This window comes from Talpa europaea, assembly GCF_964194135.1.
Source record: "Talpa europaea genome assembly, chromosome: 3".
NCBI classification, from domain to species: Eukaryota; Metazoa; Chordata; class Mammalia; order Eulipotyphla; family Talpidae; genus Talpa; species Talpa europaea.
This window is the reverse complement of record NC_140069.1, coordinates 95,237,868-95,260,328: the sequence shown is the minus strand read 5'-3', so window position 1 is coordinate 95,260,328 and position 22,461 is coordinate 95,237,868. Positions and strand designations below refer to the sequence as shown.

At 36.9% G+C, this 22,461-nt stretch overlaps 1 protein-coding gene across 1 annotated transcript in view; it reads right to left on the bottom strand.

Moving 5' to 3' along the window:
• The window catches only part of ABCB5 (ATP binding cassette subfamily B member 5), a gene marked incomplete at both ends in the record, with an annotated part of 94,972 nt that overhangs the window by 14,788 nt on the left and 57,723 nt on the right, over window positions 1–22,461 (bottom strand). The window contains 3 exons of the mRNA XM_084230118.1: window positions 13,532–13,672; window positions 15,155–15,255; window positions 16,729–16,932. Of these exons, the coding sequence (XP_084086244.1) occupies window positions 13,532–13,672; window positions 15,155–15,255; window positions 16,729–16,932 (446 nt within the window). The remainder of the gene's footprint in view (window positions 1–13,531; window positions 13,673–15,154; window positions 15,256–16,728; window positions 16,933–22,461) is intronic.

The following is a 22,461-nucleotide window of genomic DNA, read 5'->3' as shown; positions in this document are numbered from 1 at the left end:
GCTCAGTGCTATCGCTATGAAGGTCTGGGTTCAAAATCCCCCAGCCAGGGAGCTAACCCATATGGTGCAGTTGACCTCTCCTGTCTCACCCACTGCTCCCTTTAGCAGTGTATTTCAGTCATCTGCCTGGTACAGGTGAATCCTCTCACCCCTGCACCTCTGGCCTGAACCCTAGTACTTCACACAAAAAATAAATAAAATCTTTTAAAAAAGAAATAAAAATACATCACAGTTTTTCTTTTTTGTTGTTGCTATTTTTCATGTGAGGAAAAAATCAGACTGGATCAGATTTAAGCCTCAGTTTGAGCAAAAAGTCAGCAGATAATTGTATTATGAGTCGAGACCTAGATTCCAGTCCTACTGGGATAGAGACTTCTGAGAAATCAAGAACTGAGAAAATAACTTCTCTCCTCTGATTTGAGATGGGTCAAAATAGCTACTTTCTTATAACCCCACCATGAAAAGTCAGTTTAAGTATTAGGCATAACTGTACAGAGGCTAATGTCTGTTAAGTCCCTTTTAAAATGGAAACGTTACTAAGAAAGGGGTAGGGCTTTCCCTTTAGAACCTGAGTCTTTGGGAGGAAAATGACCTGAAGGGTTAGTGATAGAACAAGGAGAAAAGTTTTAGTAGAAAAGGGAGTCTTGAGGCTCTCTATATTGTATCATGTATTGGATGGAAGGTAAGTGGAATGGGAGTTGATGTTGATGGGGATTATATTAAGGAACCTGGAGGGGAAGTATGAACTTTGTGGTGATAAAGTACCTGGGGGTTAAGTCAGGGCCATTAATCTCCTTTATACCTTCTTTCTCCTTCCCTGCCTCCCTACCCCCACCCCCACCCTGATGTATTCTATGTAAAGATAGGTCAAGCCTAATCTGGTACAGAATGTTCCTAACCTAGACTAGTCCAATTAGATAGTGAACTAAACTGCAGTTCACTTCCATTCAAAAGGTATTTTTTTTTTTTTTATAAAGAGGCATGTGTTATTTATTTATTTATTTATTTATTCGTTTGTTTTTGTTTACACGTGGAAAGGTATTTTTTTGCACAACAACCTGTGCTGTAAATCTATGAGAGATAACTCCTCAAATCTGGTCCAAACTCCTGGAGGCATCTAAACGCAGAGAGAACCTACTCCAGAGAAATGTCCAGGCCAATCTCCCATGCCACTGTTGGTCTTGGGAATTTCATCCATGTAGGATATAAGGAATAATTAGCTACAATAAGTGTTTGAAGTCAGTAATAACTTATTTGTCAAAGTATTACTCTTTAATAATTGCTTATATATTCCCTACATATCTATAAATGAGAAATATTCCACAGTTCAGAAATGATTTTTCTGTTGAACTAACTCTTAAAGCATAAATATGGAAAATAGGAATTAAAAATCTTAAAATTTATTTTCTATAACTTTCTTAAGCTTAAATTGTCCATGGAAGAAATTTTTTTAATCTGTTATAGTTTACTCTTATATGGATTTATATTGCTATAGTGAATTTATGGTGCAAAATCTTTGGATTGGCTCAACTGAGGGAAAACACTGAGCAGGAAGAGGTCTGGGAAGGCTCTTCAGGTGGTGGGCCACCCCCTCCGTGGTTTATAGGTTCTTTATGGGTTCATAGGGCCATTGTCACTGTATCCTCGCTATATTAATTCTTTCAAGTATGTCCTACCAATGGGGAAATCCTCTTGTCCATCATTATTGCTGAAATAAAATTGGAATTTTAAAAAGATCCTTTTGTTAGGAACAACACAAAAAAGCATAGAAATAAGTAATACTAATTTTAACAAAATTGATCCAGATAGGGATACCCGGCATAGTTATGGTTCAGATTTATTTGTCTCCCCTTAACTCTACTTCCATATCCAGTTTGTAGAATGTGGTGACTTACCCTAATGGGAAGTATACTAGAGGGTTTAGAACCATCCAGACTCCACCATTTATTTACTAGCTCTGCGACCCTGAGCTTTACTTAAATTCTCTATGCTTCTGTTTTCTTTCTTTTTTTTTTTATTAAGGTTTTTTTTTTTTTTTGTGTGTGTGTGTGTGTGTGTGTGTGTTTAAGATTTATTTATTTATACAAGCACTGGGTACAGTCAGAAGTGCCGGAGGGTGAGAGGATTCACCAGAGCCAGAGCGGGGAGAAGAGCAGGCAGAAGGACCAAAGTACACTGCTGGGGGGAGCAGCGGGCGGCAGGAGAGGTCTGCGCGCCATGTGGGACCCTCCTCCGGTGGCCGGGAAGCAGCCAGGGATCGAACCAGCGCTGCACAGGCTGCGGGCAGCTTCGCAACCCAGCGCTCAACCGCTGCGCCACCGGGGAGGCCCATGCTTCTGTTTTCTTATTGGCAAACAGGAGATAACAAGAATATCTACATCCAATAGGGTTGCTGCATAATTATTCATAAATTCATAAATTATCTAAAGTGCTTACTACAGTGCTCAACCAATGTAAGTTATTATTTCTGTCACAGAACTGAAAGTTAATGAAAGACTTTCTGTTAGAAAATAAGCTTCCAAACTTCTATAGATACAGGTAGGCACAGCAGGTCAAATCATGACTTTTGAAGTCCCCACTGAGTTAAATTTCTTTTATTTGATCAGAAGATAGAGTATCTTTACTCACAGAGGTGGCCATTACAATTATTCCCATACTCATACTTTTCTCCCTAACATCCATATAACAATCCAAAAAATCCCCTTCTACCCAAAACAAATTCCTCAACAGATGGGAGAAATATACAACACATATTTATTTGGTAATTTGGGTTTTACAGAATGTTATCATAAACATGATACCACCTAGGAGATAAGTAGGTCAAGAGTTCTTGCCATTTTTTTTAACAAATGAGGAAACTCCAGCTCAAAGAAATTAAGCAATGTGCCAGGATTACATAGCTATGAAACTGTGGGGCTGGAACTTGCTCAGTGTGTTTTCCCCTACACCGTGTTCCTTGTGTTCCTTCCACTGGAAAGCTGGCCTGAATTGTGTCTCCCAGAATGCTAAGGTTTGTTAAATTTGTTTCCCATCTTACACTCTTCATAGGGTCCTAGATATCAAATCTCCCTTGATCTTTCTCCCTTAGTGGTTATTGGTCTCCTTCAGTTATTGTTCTATCTGTGCCCTTATCTGATTCTCCTCTTTTGGATCATCTCTGGGGAGGGGCCAGGAAGAATTTGGGTGGCTGCCATGATGGTGAACACTGAAAGGAGACTTTCCTGTTTTCCTTGTTTGGGCGAAATGTTGCTTTTCAAATGTAATAATGACACACACAGTTCTTCCCTAGCCTATTTGAGCAAAGATGGAAATGGGGGTCTAGCTTGCTTCTTCTATCCCTAAATATTTCAAGGTCTCAACTGTTAAGCTTCATTGAAACCCATCTACCTTGCTATTTTGGTCAATAATCACATTTAATATTAAAAGTCCAGTTATTATTTCCTGTGATAATCTGCCTTTAGATTTTTGGAGCACTAGCCTGTAAACTGAGCTGCCTGGCTTAGTTTCATGGGCAGTCTCAAAGCTGGGGTTTACTATTACTGCACTAAAGACTGTTATGCCTGCCTCTTTTACATATTTGGTCTACATAGCTTCCTCGTTATGTGTATAGCAAAGAAGGAGAAGCAGCGATAGAGGAGTTCTGAAGGAAAGATATGGAGAGTTATAGAAACCTCTGCTGGCACTAAGGGTTTCTGACTATTTTGCAAAAAGGCAAGTCAGTGAGGAACTAACCTGAAGGCACTAATGCAAAATCAGACAGGGGAAGATAACTTATGTTGTATTTCTTAAAATCTGTGCATTTACAGTAAAGTGAAAAACTTAGAATTGCCAGGTTAACAGGCAGAGGGGGAGTATTTATCCCACATATGTGTGTGAGAATCTAAACAAGAGATCTTCTAAATATTTATGTACTGGCTTAAAGGCTGCAGAATGAAAATGTTATTGCCCTTTTTAGAGTGTCCATTTCAGAGACACTTTTACAATAATAGTGATGGATATAGACGTTTCTGCATAAGAAATGCATGTTGCCCTTTGCTTTTAAAGAAAAAGTTAAGACTTATAGTGACCTTGCTGATTAACAAATACTATGAGCATATCAAGAGATTCTGCTGTTAAAATTCCCTTTCTAAGGTGCACTGTCATTTCTGAAAGAGTGAGCTTATCCCTCCCTATAGCTGTAAATCATGAAAATATGTTCATATTTTATTAGGGTGAATAAAACATGTTTATTTTTAACAGTAAAGTATAATATGACTTCTCCAATTTTTATATAATGCTAGGAAAGTTTCTGGTGGAAGCCAAAAGAAAACCCTACGGTTTTTTTTTTTTTTTTTTTCTATTGTGTGAGACTCATGTGGCTTTAATGAAAGTATTTTTTTTTTTTTTATAAATTTTATTGTTATATTCCCCATACAATTGCAGCCCCCCATTCTGACCCCAATCCCTCCCCTCCCGCCCCCGCCCCCCTAAAAGTGTCTCTGGTTCATAGTTTTTTGTTGATTTTGATTTTCACTTTCTTATAGTTATTCATTTTCCTGGTCCCTTATTTAAGTTTTCTAGATTCCTGCTATGAGTGAGACCATCCGGTATTTTTCTTTTTCTTTTTGGCTTATTTCGCTGAGCATGATCCCTTCCAGCGCCATCCATGTTGCAGCAAATTGCATGTGTTTATCTTTTTTGAATGCTGAGTAATATTCCATGGTATATATGTACCACATCTTCTTGATCCAGTCATCTATTTTTGGGCATTTGGGTTGTTTCCAAAGCTTAGCTATTGTAAACAGTGCTGCTATAAACATAGGGGTGCAGGTGTTCTTTGGAATTGATGTTTCTGTGTCCTTTGGGTAAATACCTAGGAGTGGAATTGCTGGGTCATATGGAAGCTCTATGTTTAGTAGGTCCAGAAATCTCCACACAGCTTTCCACAGTGGTTGGACCAGTTTGCACTCCCACCAACAGTGCAGAAGAGTTCCTTTTTCTCCACACCCTCGCCAACATTTGTTGTTGCTAGTTTTTTTAATATGTGCCATTCTCACTGGTGTAAGATGGTATCTCATGGTAGTTTTGATTTGCATTTCCCTGATGACAAGTGATGTTGAACATTTTTTCATATGCCTGTTGGCCATTTGCATTTCCTCTTCAGAGAAGTTTCTTTTAAGCTCTTCTGCCCATTTTTTGACTGGATTATTTTCTTTGTTGTTGTTGAGTCTCATCAGCTCTTTGCAGATTTTTGTGATCAGTCCTTTATCATTAGTGTTGGGTGCAAAAATGTTCTCCCAGTTGGTGGGGTTTCTCTTTGTTTTTGTTATTGTCTCTTTTGCTGTGCAAAAGCTCTTTAATTTGATATAGTCCCAGCTGTTTATCTTTGCCTTCACTATCACAGCTTTGGGTGATGTGTCTGTAAAGATGTCTTTGATGTGCAAATCACGTAGTGTTTCGCCTATATTTCCTTCTATATATTTTATGGTTTCAGGTCTTATGTCTAGTTCTTTAATCCATTTTGAGTTGATTTTTGTGTATGGTGTGAGGTGGTGGTCAAGCTTCATTCTTTTGCATGTAGCGACCCAGTTTTCCCAGCACCATTTATTGAACAAACTTTCTTTGCTCCAATGCATAGTCTTTGCTCCTTTGTCAAAGATTAGTTGACCATAAACCTGTGGGTTTATTTCTGGATTTTCTATTCGATTCCATTGGTCTGTATGTCTGTTCTTGTTCCAATACCATGCGGTTTTGATGATTATGGCTTTGTAGTATAGTTTGAAGTCTGGGAGTCTGATGCCTCCATTCCCTTCTTTTTTTTTCAGGAGAGCTTTGGCTATTCGGGGTTTTTTGTGATTCCATATGAATTTCATCAATAATTGTTCTATTTCTTTGAAGAATGACATTGAAATTTTGATTGGAATAGCATTGAATCTGTATATTGCTTTTGGAAGGATGGCCATTTTAATAATGTTTATTCTTCCAATCCATGAGCAGGGGATGTCTCTCCATTTCTTTGTGTCTTCTTCTATTTCTTTTAACAGTGTTTTATAGTTTTCTTTGTATAGGTCCTTTACCTCTTTTGTTAGATTTATTCCCAAATATTTGATTTTTTTTGTTTCAATAACAAAAGGGATGGTCTTTTTGATTTCTTCTTCTTCAGATTTATTGTTTGTGTATAGGAAGGCTACTGACTTTTGCGTGTTGATTTTGTATCCTGCCACTTTACTGAACTGATTGATGAGTTGAATTAGCTTTTCTGTGGAGTTTTTGGGGTTCTCTATGTATAATATCATATCGTCTGCAAATAGTGATAGTTTGACTTCTTCTTTTCCTATTTGGATTCCTTGGATGTCTTTCTCTTGTCTTATTGCCCTGGCTAGGACTTCCAGTATTATATTGAAAAGCAATGGTGAGAGTGGACATCCTTGTCTTGTTCCAGATCTTAATGGAATTGCTTTCAGCTTTTCACCATTGAGAATGATACTGGCTGTTGGCTTGTCATAGATGGCCTTTATGATGTTGAGGTATGTTCCTTGTATCCCAAGAATTTCAAGGGCTTTTATCATGAATGGGTGTTGCACTTTGTCGAAAGCTTTCTCAGCATCTATTGATATTATCATATGGTTTTTATATTTCTTTTTGTTGATGTGTTGGATAACGTTGATTGATTTTCGGATGTTAAACCATCCTTGTGCCCCTGGAATGAATCCAACTTGGTCGTGGTGAATTATCTTATGGATACATTGTTGGATTCTGATAGCTAAAATTTTATTGAGGATTTTTGCATCAGTGTTCATTAGGGAGATTGGCCTGTAGTTTTCCTTTTTTGTGTTGTCCTTGTTCGGTTTTGGTATTAGTGTAATGTTGGCTTCATAGAACGTGTTTGGTATTGTCCCTTCCTTCTCAATTTTTTGGAAGAGTTTGTGAAGGATAGGCACTAATTCGTCTCTGAATGTTTGGTAGAATTCATTTGTAAATCCATCAGGTCCTGGGCTTTTGTTTTTGGGGAGGTTTTTGATTACCATTTCAATTTCGCTAATTGTAATTGGTCTGTTTAGGTGTTCTATTTCTTCTTTATCTAGCTTTGGGTGATTGTAGAGTTGTAGGAATTTGTCCATCTCCTCTAGATTGTTAAACTTGTTTCCATATAACTGTTCATAGTAGTTACTGATTATTCTTTTGATTTCTGCTGTGTCCGTTGTGATTTCTCCTCTTTCATTGATGATCCTGTTTATTTGTGCTTTCTCCCTTTTTTCCTTTGTGAGCCTGGCTAGGGGTTTGTCTATTTTATTGATTTTTTCAAAGAACCAGCTCTTGGTTTCATTGATCTTTTGGATTGTTTTTTTAGTTTCAATTTCATTTATTTCTGCTTTGGTTTTTATTATTTCTTTTCTTCTACTGGTTTTGGGGTTTTTTTGTTGTTCTTTTTCTAGATCTTTGAGCTTCGAGATTAGGTTGGAAAACCCTACGGTTTTAAATAGCTATGGAGAGCAGTTTGGGATTCTTTCCCGATGCTCAAATTTCTTAAAGTGCGATCCTGATCTGTGCCACAGAATAATCTGCAATTGTTTGAGAAAATGCAGGTTCCTGGCCCTATACCAGATCCACAAATCTCCTAGTTAGATTTGTTGGGTGAGCTCTGGGTATCAATATCTACAGTTTTAACCAGCTCCTTGATGGTTTAGTTGGGAAATCATTGACTTAGAGAATGTCACAAAGTTCTTTTCTAGGAAGGCTTTTAGCCTCTTTTCTAAGGAGGCTTTTAGCAGATGGAAGTTTTCTTTGTAAACCTCTTCCATTCATTTCATTGATTAGATAGAAAGCTGTCTGTCACCCTGGATTCTGGAAGGCACAGAGTAGTCTAGACTAGGTATAAGTTAGTGTGTTTAAAAGGATACTTGGGACACATTCATAGTATTTGGGGGGTCACTTTAGATCTCTAGCAGTGATGGAGACTTTGATATTGAAAGCAGATTTCATCTATTCATATTTTGCACAGTCCTGTACTCATATTTCACAGCGCCTCTCTCCTTTGTCCATACTTAAAGAGTATGGGTAGCCTTACCCTGTGTATAGTCAGATTAAATGAAACTCAAAAGTGATACTATGGCTCTGGCTCAGAGAGGTGCCTGTTTTGTTCCACCCTCAGGGCACTGGGAAATACCAGTGTGATACTGTTCATTAATCTTTGTTCTTATATTAATGGTCCTACATTTGTTCTGACAGTTAAAATGCTTATGTCTTTGCAAAGGGTCCTTTTTAATGAACTTAATGAAAAGAAATTCTAGAAGTGTGGTATGCCGGTAGGGGAGGAATTTTTGTTTTGGAGAAATATATTTTCCTATATTTTAGGGCTAAGTTACTTGTTTCATTCATCTAGTCCAGCTCTGGGTATTCAAATGTTCAGAAAACTAACCAAGAACTTTTAAAAAATTTACAAAAACATTATATGAAAATGTATATATATATAGAATCAATAGTAATAATTCTAATGATAAAAATAATAAATGTCTATTAAGCAAGGACTCAGGCATCTTAATTTATGAACTTGAATCTGTGACTGCTGACTAAGTGACTGTGGTCAAGTTAGGTAACCTTCTTGAGTCTTAATTTTACGCACCTATAAAATTGGAATCAGGGCCTCCCTAGTGTGCAAGGGGTTAAGTCTCAGCACTATGAAGCTATCAGCAGCCACTGCAGCACTAGTTGGATCCCCGGCCAAGGAGCTACCCACATGGCGCAGCAGACCTCTCCTGCTTCATCCATAGCTCCCCTTAGCAGTGTATTTCAGTGGATCTGCCTGTTCTGTTCCCTACTCTGTCTCTAGTGAGTCCTCACACCCCCCAGCACCTCACCTCTGGCCTACAGCCCAGCTCTTGTATGCTTAAATAAATCTTCAAAAAAATTTGGAATCATACTGTTTCACTGGGTAGTTGAGAGGATTGTGCAGGTAATATGTGACAAATTTTAATACTGAGTAAGGACTCAATAAAGGTTTGCTGTTATAGTGGATTATCATATATAATGAGATGGTTGACACTCACGGGAAGTCCTTTTAATAAACATCCTGCCTACTCCTTTTCACTTGCATGATTTTCACTTTGTGTCATTCTTTAAGAAAATTATTTGCTTTTTTTAACCTAAACAAATCTAATGTAGAGATAGGGTCCCAATCACAAACATCCTTCTTTTAAATATAAATGGTTGGCTTTGACTAAGACCCAGTTCTTCTGCCAAAGCACCTGGTGCCAGCTGTATGGATGTAGAAGGGGAAAGAATAGAAGGATCTGTGGAAAACAGGAGTATGGGAAGTTGACTCTGGAGGCATCCCTCACTTTTGCAGGAATGACTGGACTGCCTAATTATGCATTAATTCAAATGTCCCCCTTTAATTTTGGTTCAATCATTCATTCATTAAATATTTATTGTGTGTCTACTGTAAGTCAAGCTCTTGTTTAACCTAGGAAAGCTCTTGTTTAACCAAGTCAAGCTCTTGTTTAACCTAGGAAGCTCTAGGAAACCTGTAGTGAACAAAATAGGTTAAATTTTGTTTCACTGAACTTATAGTCTATGCCCTTAATAAATACATTAATTTTAAAAAAGATTATTTCATACAGTCATAATAGTAATGGAATAGAGTGACGAGGATGAGGGGTAAGAAGACTACTTTAGGACATAAACAAAAGTCCCTATGAGGAAGGGACTTAGGGACAGAGGGCTGGATGATGAAAAAGTCATCCTGGCAAAGAAATGGGGAATGATCATTCCAGGCACAGGGAAGAGTAAGCACAAAGATATTGTACTGGGGAGTTTCAGGGAAAGAAATGGCAAACATAGGATTCACAGTGGTAGATAAGGTTGAAAAGGCAGGCAGAGGCCTGATTATGTAGGACTTTCATGTTATGGTAAGGAATTTGGCTTTATTCAAATTTCAGTGAGAGGTCATTATAGTATTTTAATAAATTATTGCCTTTAGATATATGTATTTTAAAAGATCAGCTTGGCAGCTACAGTGGATTATAGAGAAGCAAGAGTGGATATAGAGATATCAGTGAGCAGGTCATTGCAATGGTCCATTCAAGAGCATCAAAGAGGTAAGGAAGAGGGTAACATGGGTGTAGAAGGTGTGGAGTATTTTGTGGCAGGAAAGCCACAGAGGACTTCTAGATTTTTGGGCTGAGTAACTGTATAGATAATGGTACTGTTTACTAAGATGAAGAGGTCTTGGGGAAGAGAAATTTCAAGGAGAAAAAAATCTTGAGTTTTGATTTGGATATATTAAGATATTGGGCCTCCCCTGGTGTCACAGGCGGTTGAGTGCCGCGCTGTGAAGCTGTGCGGGTTCGATCCCGGCCAGCCAGGGAGGGTCCCACATGGCACAGCAGACCTCTCCTGTCGCACCCCCTGCTCCCCTCAGCAATGTATTTCGTCAGTCTTCCTGTTCTGTTCCCCGCTCTATCTCTGGTGAATCCTCTCACCCTCCCGCGCACCTGGCCTGTACCCCGGATCTTGTATAAATAAATAAATAAATCTTAAAAAAAAAAGATATATTTAGACACCCAAGTGGAAATGTCCAATAGACAGTTGGATAAGTATGTGGTGTTAGGGGGGCAGGACCAGAATTGGAAACACCCATAAGGGAGTTATAAGGACACAGATGATATTTAAAATCATCTATGTAGATGAAGAAATCTCTAATACATGGGCCTGACAGAAAAACTAGCTAATAAAGGAAATGAAGGAGGGGAGGAGGAAGAACCAATTATAAAGGAGAAAGCCTACAGAAGAAAATGTGTGTCTCAGGAAGGAGAGTGTCAAAGGCTGCTGAGAGGTCAAGTGATATTGGAGAACTGAGCACTGGATGACTGTATGGGTGGGCGAGAAGGGGATCAGTGGTAACCTTGATAGTAGTATGGTAGGGAATAAGGCTTTACTGGAATGAATTTAGGAGACTGGAGATGAGAAGGTCTAAAGAACAAATATAGGCAATTCTTTGAAATTTGTTTTGCTGTAAGGGAGGAAGAGATATTGGAATTAGGTAGAACTGGATTTAGGGTCACAAGAGATTTCTCTCTTCTTAAGGTCATAAAAGAAATAGCAGAGCTGGAGAAACTGATGTGAAGAGATGAACACAAGAAGCCATCATAGATAAGGAAATTTTGTATTTCCACTGAGGGGCAGACATGGTGGACCATGTGCTAACCTGATAAAATTTGGTGTTGGAAAGATGAAATGGTTCTTTATTGATTGCTTTTTTATACCATCATCAGGTAAGTTCATTAAAAAATTCACTTGGGCCAAAATTGCTTTTCAAAATGAAAACTTTTCTGTGAGTACTGATAAACCCACATTGGTATATGTATAGGTTTGTTCCCTACTAATATGGAATACCAACTCTTCTGAAGGAATGGGATCCCCTTTAAAACTCTGGAGATTTAAAGATAATGGCAAAAAGTTTATAGCAACATAGGGAAAATATGTTCTGATTCTTAAAAATTGGCTTGCAAGTAAACTACTGGAATTTAAACAACTTTTAAACTTGGGATAACCTGTATTACATTAAGACCAAGAGAAAAACTTGCTAATAGTACAGGTTGTGAGCTCAATAAATTAACTTAGATGATTCTGCATTTAGTTGCTTGTTAACCTATTTGAATAATTAGTTGTATAATCAGAATGAAGCCCAAGGCTAAATTGTGGTTTATATAATCACTTTAAGCAATACCATGCACTGTTTTAGAGAGTGGGAGAATATACTTTATGTAGCAGAACAGAAAACCTGTAATTTAAACAGATATTTCATTTTACAAGGAAATCTGCTTCCTAGAAACCACTGAGTGACCTTCGAATCAGGTTAGAATCAGAAATACTGGGTTGGTAAAAGGTGGACTGTTTTGAGTGCCTAGCAAAGAAACTTCCTGGGCACTCAATTAATGTTTTATAAATACATACATACTTACAGACATATACATACATACATACATACTTACATACATACTTATAGACATATAAATAGAAACTAAAAATTATTCCATGTTACTCTGAAATTATTTGACTTCAAATGAAATTTGGTTATTTCCTCAAACTGAGTATATCTTCAAAGTATAAATATGAGCCACCAATGAGGAAATTATAAAAATGTGCCTATGTTATGGGAGACAAATCCCAAAGAGGAGTTTCCAGCATGCTTTGCCAAATGCAGCATTCTTTTTTTTTTTTTTTTTTAAAGATTTAATTATTTATACAAGAACTCGGATACAGTCAGAGGCATGGGAGGGTGAGAGGATTCACCAGAGACAGAGTGGGGAGCAGAACAGGCAAACGGACCGAAGACACTGCTGAGGGTAGCAGCAGGCGTGGCAGGAGAGGTCTGTCATGCCATGTGAGTTTCTCCCTGGCCAGCTGGGAATCGAACTGGCACTGCAGAAGCTGTAGACAGCTTCATAGTGCAGCGCTCAACCTGCTGAGCCACGGGGGAGGCCAATGGCAGCATTCTTGGTACTCTCCAAGTCATTATTTTGAAGAGGCTGATCCTTGCTTTGATGAGTATGCTTTGGTGGGTTTGTTAAAATAAATAAATGAACATAAGGTTATGTTTTGGAGTCAAATACTTTTTGGATTTCTCTAGTTCTAAATTTTTTTTTTAAGATTTATTTATTTATTTATTTATACAAGAACTGGGGTACAGGCCAGAGATGCGGGGGGTGAGAGGATTCACCAGAGACAGAGTGGTGAGCAGAACAGGCAGGCTGTCTGAAATACACTGGGGAGGGGAGCAGTGGGTGAGGCAGGAGAGGCCTGCTGCAACATGTGGGTAGCTCCCTGGCCAGCCGGGATCGAACTTGAGCTGCAGAGGCTGCGGATAGCTTTGTAGTGTTGTGCTTAACTCCTTGCGCCAAGGGGGAGGCCCTCTAGTTCTAAATGTTTAACAATGATATTATGACATACTTTAGCAACATGTCTGGTATCTTAAGGAAGTATAGGAAGCTCAGATTTAACCATCAAAACTAATTTTTCTAATTTGAGAAGTTGAATTTAGGTGTTCCCACAAAGTAGAGAAATTCATAACTATGTGAACAGAATTCTTTTAAGTAGCTGCTCCAACAAATGTAGTGGGATGAGGCAGCATCATTGAGGTGCCATGATCAATTTTGAGTATGACTTTTCTAAAGGGAAATACTCATTTATATGTGTTTCTTCTGGAGTATTTGCTTAGCAAAGAACTCAGCCTCACTGATTTACAGTCACAACTATTAATGCCAGCTCCACCCTTGGAGTTCCATTAAGCCTCACAAATTCTTGAAGGAATGGATATTTATCTTCCTATTTCCTTAGTCTAGTAAACCAAAGCAGGGAATAGTTTATTTGAGCATTTAACTCAGATTATTTGTGTTATATCAGTAGTAGTATTTTACCAGCTCGACTGTACTTTCAGATATTAAATAATAAAGAAAATATTTCCAAGCATGTCTTTTTTACACATGTGATTTAAATGACAATGCCCTTTAACTTTCTGGTTATAAAGTGTTCATATATTTATTTAACTTACATGAACATGCCCTCTGGGGTCATTCGTCCAGCTTGAATTAAATAGGCCCCATATCGGAATCCTGCTGCATAGGCGAAATATACAAAGGCATGGCTGATTGCATAACAGCTTCCAATGATCTGTGCTTTCTTCAAAGTATTTCTGAAATACATAAAATTTACCAAATAATGGGAAAGAAGTATAGGAAGTTCATTTTAGTAGGTCTAGTATAAAGAATATAGAAGAACAGAAATGTTATTTAAGGGAATACATTTTTCTTTTTTTTTTTTTTTTAAGATTTATTTATTTATTTATTTATTTATTTATTTATTTATTTATTTATTTATTTATTTATTTATTTATTTATACAAGCACTAGGTACAGTCAGAAGTGTGGGAGGGTAAGAGAATTCACCAGAGTCAGAGCAGGGAGCAGAGCAGGCAGAAGGACCGAAGTACACTGCTGAGGGGAGCAGCGGGCGGCAGGAGAGGTCAGCGAGCCAATGTGGGACCCTCCTCCGGTGGCCGGGGAGCAGCCGGGGATAGAACCGGCGCTGCAGAGGCTGCAGGCAGCTTCGCAACCCAGCGCTCAACCGCTGCGCAACCGAGGAGGCCCGACATACATTTTTCTAAAAATTAAAACCGCTGAGAATTATAGAGAAACAAAAAACACTAATTTTCTCTTTATATACTTTATACGTCAGTGTAACATTGCTTCTGTATACTTTCAAGTGAGTGTACAAGGTTTGAGAAAGGACAACTAATGAAAGAGTTAAAGAGAATTGGTCTAGACGTATTGAGACCTATTTTCTAAGGTAATCTTACACTAACAGAATAAATAGCAAAACGAAAGGGTGGTATCAACCACAAGCATGAATAGAAAAGAACACAAAGCTATCTCTCTGATAAAGGACTACAAAGTGCATTACTAAGTAAATGTGATAAGCAAGACTAGTTTAAAATTTAAAGGAGTGATCACATTTATTGTGTGTAACTTGTGTTAAAATGTGAACTATTTGAAGGATTCAATGTAAGGGACTGAATAATCTCATATTTTTTCTTGAATGTTTTATCTCTCTTTTTTTAAAAGATTTATTTATTTATGCATACAAGAACTGGAATACAGGCCGGAGGTGTGGCGGCGGTGAGAGGACCCACCAGAGAGAGAGTGGGGAACAGAACAGGCAGACTGACTGAAAATACACTGCTGAGGGGAGCAGCGGGCAGCAGGAGAGGTCTGCGCGCCATGTGGGACCCTCCTCCAGTGGCCTGGGAGCAGCCGGAGATCGAACTGGTGCTGCAGAGGCTGCGGGCAGCTTCGCAACCCAGCGCTCAACCGCTGCACCCCCAGGGGAGGCCCTGTGTTAGGAATATTAAAAAAGGTGTAGACTTGATAATGGATAATACATGGTAATGGACAGTACATAGTAGTGTGGGGGGAATTAAAAAACATTTATTCTTACTGTATTTGCCTTTGATTCCTCTTCCAGTCTTCTTTTGGTGAAGTCATATGAGAAAAAGTGATATGCCATTATCAGGAAAGATTCTAGAGCAAATTCTAGAGTAAACCACCAGAGATATTCAGGAATACTGCTTTTGTAGGAACAAATGATTGTTAATGAAGTTGGAATGAATCTACAATTACCTGTGCTGAGTCTGAAGAGTTTCTTCGTATGTTTGTTCAAAGGCTTTTTCTCTTGTTAATGACACTATAGTACGTATATTCTCCACAGTTTCGGTTGCTATCTTGTAAAATAGGATAATGAAATTTAGAATGGGTAAAATAATAAAATAAAATTAGTAATGGGTAAACTTTTTCTGAATGAGTGCTAGATGCTTATACTGGGGACATATACAACTAAAACTCAAGACATAAAAAATAAGGTGAATGAAAATAAATAATTAGGGTCCTGTTAATTAGGAATTCGTGATATTTTACAAACAGGGAGGTTAAAAATTATTCACTATCTCTAAGGCAAATACATGCTATATAGTTCAGCCTGTACTGCCCTATCCTTCAATAGGGCAAGAAAGGTGGAAAGGTCCAAAGGGCACAAAAACTAGATTTCTCTGAGCCAATCACTTGGTATCCCTATTCATGAGTATACAAGCCAATTATAATGTATCAACAGTGACAGCCTCTATGATGCAGGCCATAAATGATATTAAAATCATTTTCAATGTAGTAAAGATATTTGAAACTGTATCATGAGAGGGCTGGCTTAAAAAACTGGGGATGGATGCCCTAGATAAAACTCATTTACATGATATAGCTTCTGAAAGGCTGTCAGGAGAAATGGACTTTGGATTTCTACCAAGATGAAAATCAAGAAGAATAAGATAGAAGGCCATAAAATAAAGAAACAAAACAAAACAAAACAAAACTGCTTATATTTCAAGGGTTTCCAAGGGTAGACAATCTGGAAAGTAATGCACTGCCTGAGACTAGAAGGAAGGAATGAGTAGACGATGGGTGTATACTTGACAAGTATGTTGTACAGGGATTCTGACTTTGGGTGTGTGATTAGATCGAATGACATCACTTTCAGTTCTTAGATGTTATGATCTTGCAATTCTAATGATTCTCTAAGTCTCCAATGGCATGATTATTTTTATGAATTTGATTCTGAGAAACTTAACTATATCAAAGCATTTTTCCAGGTAATTAAATACAATTTTCACTTTAATCAGAATAAAAATGGTCCTTACCTGTAATATCTTGTTTTAGGGACTATGAATATTAGCCCATTGCCTTGTATTCAGTAACTATTACATTTTATTGTTTATTTTGAAAAACAGAATACCCAGAATTGTTCAGGAAAATTTAATCATATAACAACCAGAGAACGGGGAATCATGATGGTATCAAATTTACCCATGATATGCTAACAGTACAATCAACTGGCATTATGGTGTACTTAGTGTCTTTCAAACAGTATTCTAAGTGTTTTGCATATTATAATGGTAGGTGTTTCATGTACTAAAAAATCTTTAGTACACTTTATCTAGAATCTGAATTCTAACTCACTAAATTTGACGCCATGCTCTAAATTATGCACCACATATCTATAACATAGCAACACCCCATGCTAAACTGCTCTGTGTATTATATATGTATACACCACTTTACAGTTTCTAAAAAATGTGGTTAACATATAAAGATGGGAGCTCTGGTTTTCTCTCAAAATGTTGTGATGGTAAGAATGGGCTTTACTGTACCTTTCCAGCACGCTGAAGTTCTTGCTTATCCCTGTTGGCAAATCCAGTCATTGCTGCAGTTTCAATCATTCCTGTCAGTGCAAGTACAGGAGCAATACTCAGAATCAAGAGTGTCATCTCCCATCCATATATGAAGGAAATGATAACTGACAGTCCCATGTTAGTTGCATTTTGTGTTAAGACACCAATCCTTGACCCTGTTGCCTGCAATCAGACATGTTTTGGGAAAAAAAACTTAGCTAATTTCAAATTTTCAAGAATTCCTACTACAGTTTCTATCTTAGGGTTAATACTTAGATTTTTACTTTGAATTTATACTTAGAGATTAAATAATACACATATATTTTCAACCCTGTGCTAATGAATTATTACAATTTTTTTTATCATGTTCAATACTGAGAAGTCCAAAAGAACTGGCTTTTAGTTTAGAGGGACACCATAGAAAACTGTATAGAAGCAAGACTGACACAGACTATAGGAAATGAAATACCACCTGCTTAAAGGGATACTTTTATCTTGATTTATTAATACATATGCACATTTAGATTAGGATTATTGTGTGTAGGTTGCTTTATATACTGCTTTCATCCCTTCATTTCATAATGTCAGCTTTTTCTTGGGTCACTAAGTTTTCTTCAAAAATATTTAGAATACTTACAATTTTTCACTTAAAAAAATATACACTGGATATCTTCGTGTAAAATATTTGTGCTCATCTTTTATTTCCTAATGTTAAATTCTTAGACTGGAACTATATGTTAAAGGGTAGGTATGCTTACATTTTTAATAGATATTATCAAATTGCTTCTTTAAAAGATTACACCAATTTCTACTAAAGTACCCTCAAATTAGAATCATCATTAAAATGACAACAATAAGAAAGCTCTCTCCTCCACCAGAGATTTTACCTTATTCCTAAAAATACTTTCATGGTTTCAGTTTTGAGGCTGTATTTGACAATGATCTGTTATTTCTCACTAAACTATCAAAGACAACTTCAAAAAAGTAAAACCAAGTAACAACAGCAAACACCAAAAACCATTACATGCTGAAAGCTAAGGAAGACAAAAAAAAAATCTATTTTAAGTGTCTTAGTGTATTATGTTCTAACTCTAAGAACTGCGAGGCTGAAATAAGAATGTCATTTGGCACTTAATGCTAGTTTTACTGTATGTCTCAAGAGTTTAAAGATAACAGATGAGGGCCTCCCCGGTGGCGCAGCGGTTGAGCGCTGGGTTGCGAAGCTGCCCGCGGCCTCTGCGGCGCCGGTTCGATCCCCGGCTGCTCCCCGGCTGCTCCCCGGCCACCAGAGGAGGGTCCCACATGGCGCGCAGACCTCTCCTGCCGCCCGCTGCTCCCCTCAGCAGTGTGCTTCGGTCCTTCTGCCTGCTCTGCTCCCCGCTCTGGCTCTGGTGATTCTCTCACCCTCCCGCGCTTCTGACTGTACCCAGTGCATGTATAAACCAAACAAACAAATAATAAATAAATAAATAAGACAAGACATGCCTCTAGAAAAATTAAAAAAAAAAAAATAAAGATAACAGATGAATGATGGTGTAAGTTGTGGGCTGAATTATGTCCCCTTCCAAAATTCCTATGTTGAATTCCTGACCCCCCACCATGTACTCAGAATGTGACTGTATTTGGAGACAAAGTATTTAAAGAGGTAATTAAATTAAAAAGCAGTCTTTATGGTGAGTCCTTACAATAAGACTGGTGTTCTTACAAGAACAAAAAATTCGGAAGATTTCTTGCACCCACACTGAAGAAAGACTGTGTGAAGGTACCTAGCATCTTGCCTGGTAGTTAAAGCAAATCATTACAAGTCAAGGATAAACTCAGAATGAAAACAATCCTTCTAATACGTGGATCTTGGACCTCTAATCTCTAGTGCTATGAGGCAATAAATTCCTGTTGTTTAAGTCACCTAGTCAGTGGTACTTTGTTATGGTAGTTCTAGCAAACTAAGTTCACAGTACTTGCTCCTCTCCTCCCACCCCTCACAAGAATTTCAGAGTTACTGTTACACAGACTAGCCACCTGGAGAGAGAGAGAGTCTGTGGAACTTATGCAGTTGGTTCAGTTGGAGACCCCATCCTATATTAATTATTAAATGCTCATAAAGCCACTTCAATCTTTTATATATTTTGCTATGCAAGTTAGAAGTACTTTTAAAAATTACGATCAAGCTTTATGAATAAGATATTCATTGTTATTTTAATATAAAATTTGTTAAAGTTATAAAGAAATTACTTGACATCAATCAATTACTTGATAATTTATGCCTTGTAGCATAAATTTTTTTTATTTTTAAAAAAAATTTATTTATGCATTTACTAATTTTGTTTACTAATTTTGACTTTGTAGTTTATGTTCACATTTGACCTGGTGACTTTTCCTTTTTCAGATATCAGTTCTTGACACTATACCTATCTTGTCAAAAGTATAAAATATATCCGGTGGGCAGTTTTTCTGTTGTGTTCAAGTATTTCCTATTAGGTGGTCATGATGTATTTCCTTTTTTCACTACCTTTCTCTGTTTTTATCCTGTTAACTTTAAAGGTTACAACAATAAATCAAAAGAAAATGAAGTAGTAGAAACCAGGAAAAGACAGAAAGCATGCTGAGGATTATAGCTTTTATTTATAAAATCATGCAGTGTGTTAAAGAAGTAGAGATACTTAACAGGGCTATACTAGATAAGCATTTCAATGCCACTTAAAATTAGTTTAAGCACTATGTACATTTTTAAAAACATCCAAGGGGCCTCCCTGGTGGCACAGGCAGATGACTGTAGCACTGTGAATCTGTCCACAGCCTCTGCAGCATGGGTTCGATACCCCCCGGCCAGCGAGAATCCCACATGGTGAAGTAGACTCTCCTGTAGTGCCCACTGCTCCCCTCAGCAATGTATTTCATCAGTCTGCCTGTTCTGTTTCCTGCCCTGTCTCTGGTGAATCCTCTCACCCTCCTGCATGTCTGGCCTGTACCCCGGTTCTTGTATAAATAAATAAATCTTAAAAAAATTTAAAAATAAAAATAAAAACATCCAAGTGTAAACTTGCCAGAGTTTTGATGAGTCAGTCTTGTATTTCAGCTTTGTGTTTGGAATTTAACAATTTCTATAAAATGAGTTGCACTTGCATATCCTTGCTCATTCAATAAACTTGGGCTATCAACTCTGTACTAATTTACTGCTTGAAAATAAGACTAATAACTTTTCAATGGCATTTTGGTTAAAGCTACCTCAAACAATGAAATATTCAATCAGTGCACCCAAGGACAGGTTATAAACCCTGCCTTTTCCTGATGGTGGTAGGATAAGAAGAATCTACATATATTTATCCTGATCCAGGAAGATTAACAGAGAACAACAGACAAAAATACTGTAAGAACTAAAGAAAAATGGGAAATGGTTTTAAAGACCTAAAGGAACAGTATGTGTACCTCTGGAAAGAATTTAGAACAGGAACCAAAGGAAAATTTAATTAAACTTTGTTAGGTTCTTCAGCAAAATGTACAAAAACACAGGTACATTTTTCTTTTGGAAATCAAAAGCAATTGTTATCTTTAGATAACAATTATTTTTGGAGATATGTCTAAGGTATTATGCTAAATACAACCTTGATAAGAAGATTCAAGTGTACAAAGAGGAATGGTTAGTGCAAGAAAACAAATAGAAGGAAGCTCAATATGCAATTGTAGAAATACAGTGTGATCAACAGGAAGTAATAGGAAATGAATTTTCCTTTCAGCTGAAACAAATATAAATAGACATAATACAAGAGTCAGTGGTCTTCAAGATATTGGACCAAAGGCAACCAAGGACAGGGACGGAAAACAAACAAGGTTAGCCCTATGATTGCCCCAGCCTACTTCTTCTTCTTCTTCTTTTTTTAATATTCTTCATTTTCTTTCTTTCTTTCTTTCTTTTTACATCATTTTTCATTTTTGCACAATGTATGCATTTTCATTTTGGTTATATTCCCCATACAATTCCCACCCCCCTTATTTTGACCCTAATCTCTCTTCTCTTCCCCAACCCCTCCCCATTCCACCCTGTAGTGTGTCTCTGGTTTATAGTTGTTTGCTGATTTTGATTTTTTTCTTTATTATAATTAGTCTTTTTCCTGGTCCCTTATTTAGGTTTTCTAAATTCCTGCTACTTCTTGAAAGTGCTTTCAGGCTGCAGGGTAGGGAGTGTGAAGTGAGGTAGAACCCAATAGATTCTCTCAGTTGAGGAGACAAAGTGAGAGTCTGAGGAGTCTTTGGAAATTAGAGTTTGCAGCACAGAACACTAGAGAGGATATATATATATATATATATATATATAAAATATATATATAAAATATATATAAAATTGTGTATATATACTATATATTATACTATATATTATTATAATATAATAATGTATTATAGTAATATATAAAATATATATATATGTAAAGAGAAATTTGGATATCTGCAGAGGATATCCTTGAGTACTCAGCTGAACAATGCATCTGTCAAGACTCAGCATAATGTGTTCACACCAGACTGACTGGAAAAACCTCATGATTCACAAGGCATTGATTGGGTAGAGTATGCAGAAGGGTCTTGCCTCTCTAACAAGCTCTAGTAGATTATTTTGAGTAGTTTTCCCTGGCTCTTAGGGAGTTAACATATGTTAATGATACTTATCAGTTGTTAGTTTTCTGAGAAGCCAATGCTGAATGAAGTGACTGAAAATTAGCTGCTATGAATAGTCTGTGTAGAACAACTAAAGGTAAGAACATTTTCAAAGAAGTTGGTAAAAATTAAGTGCAAACTAAGTACAATTTTTTAAGATGTATTAAAACGAATGGTGAAAACATTTATAGAACAGAAGAAAAGGTTTAGTTAGGCAAATTTACAGCCTGTGAAAACCATGTATGGCGTTTAAAGCCTACTAACTTATTATTCACCAGCAACTATTTTGTGGGAAAAATTAAGTTTATCATGCATTACTGGATCAGTATTGTCAATGGAAAAGTTCACTTGCTCTTATAGACTTAACTATCTTTATTCTGTTTTTGTGAAAAATAGCCGAATATCTTGACTTTACTTACTATACAATAATTAGAGGTTTATCACTGGTAAAATTTTACTGCAGTATTTTGTGTTTGAGGTTGAGATTTAATTTTTTCTTTATAAGAAGAACCAATCAACTTGAAACATGATTATCAAAAATTAAATGGCTTTGGATATTAGCTTTTGCTATAGACTTGATAATGTCTTTAATGAATTTAAAATTATAAATCAAAATAGTAATCATATGCCAACCATATTTTTGGTAAAGTCATTAAGAGGACTACTAGCATTGTATGAATCACAAGTAATGTCAAGTAATGTCATTGTATGAATCACAAGTAATGTCAAACTGCTTTGTACACTTCCTGGGTCCAGAATTTAAATTAAGAAACGAGGTCACCCATTGTCCCAGTAATGATATCTGAATTCTATATAGCTGACTCAATGGGATATTGGGATTAATAAATGATACTTTTTTGATATCTAATGGGATAATATGATTTTAGCTCTAATGAGACTTTCTGGACTTTCAGTCTGTTGTATATCAAGTGTATACTGTGGTGTTCTTGTGAACAAAAATGATACATGAATTTTGGTGATGAAAATGGGTAGCTAAAATATACAGAAAAAAATACCTTGTAATTTTGTGGAATCTAAAAAATGGTTTTATACCTTTAATAAAAC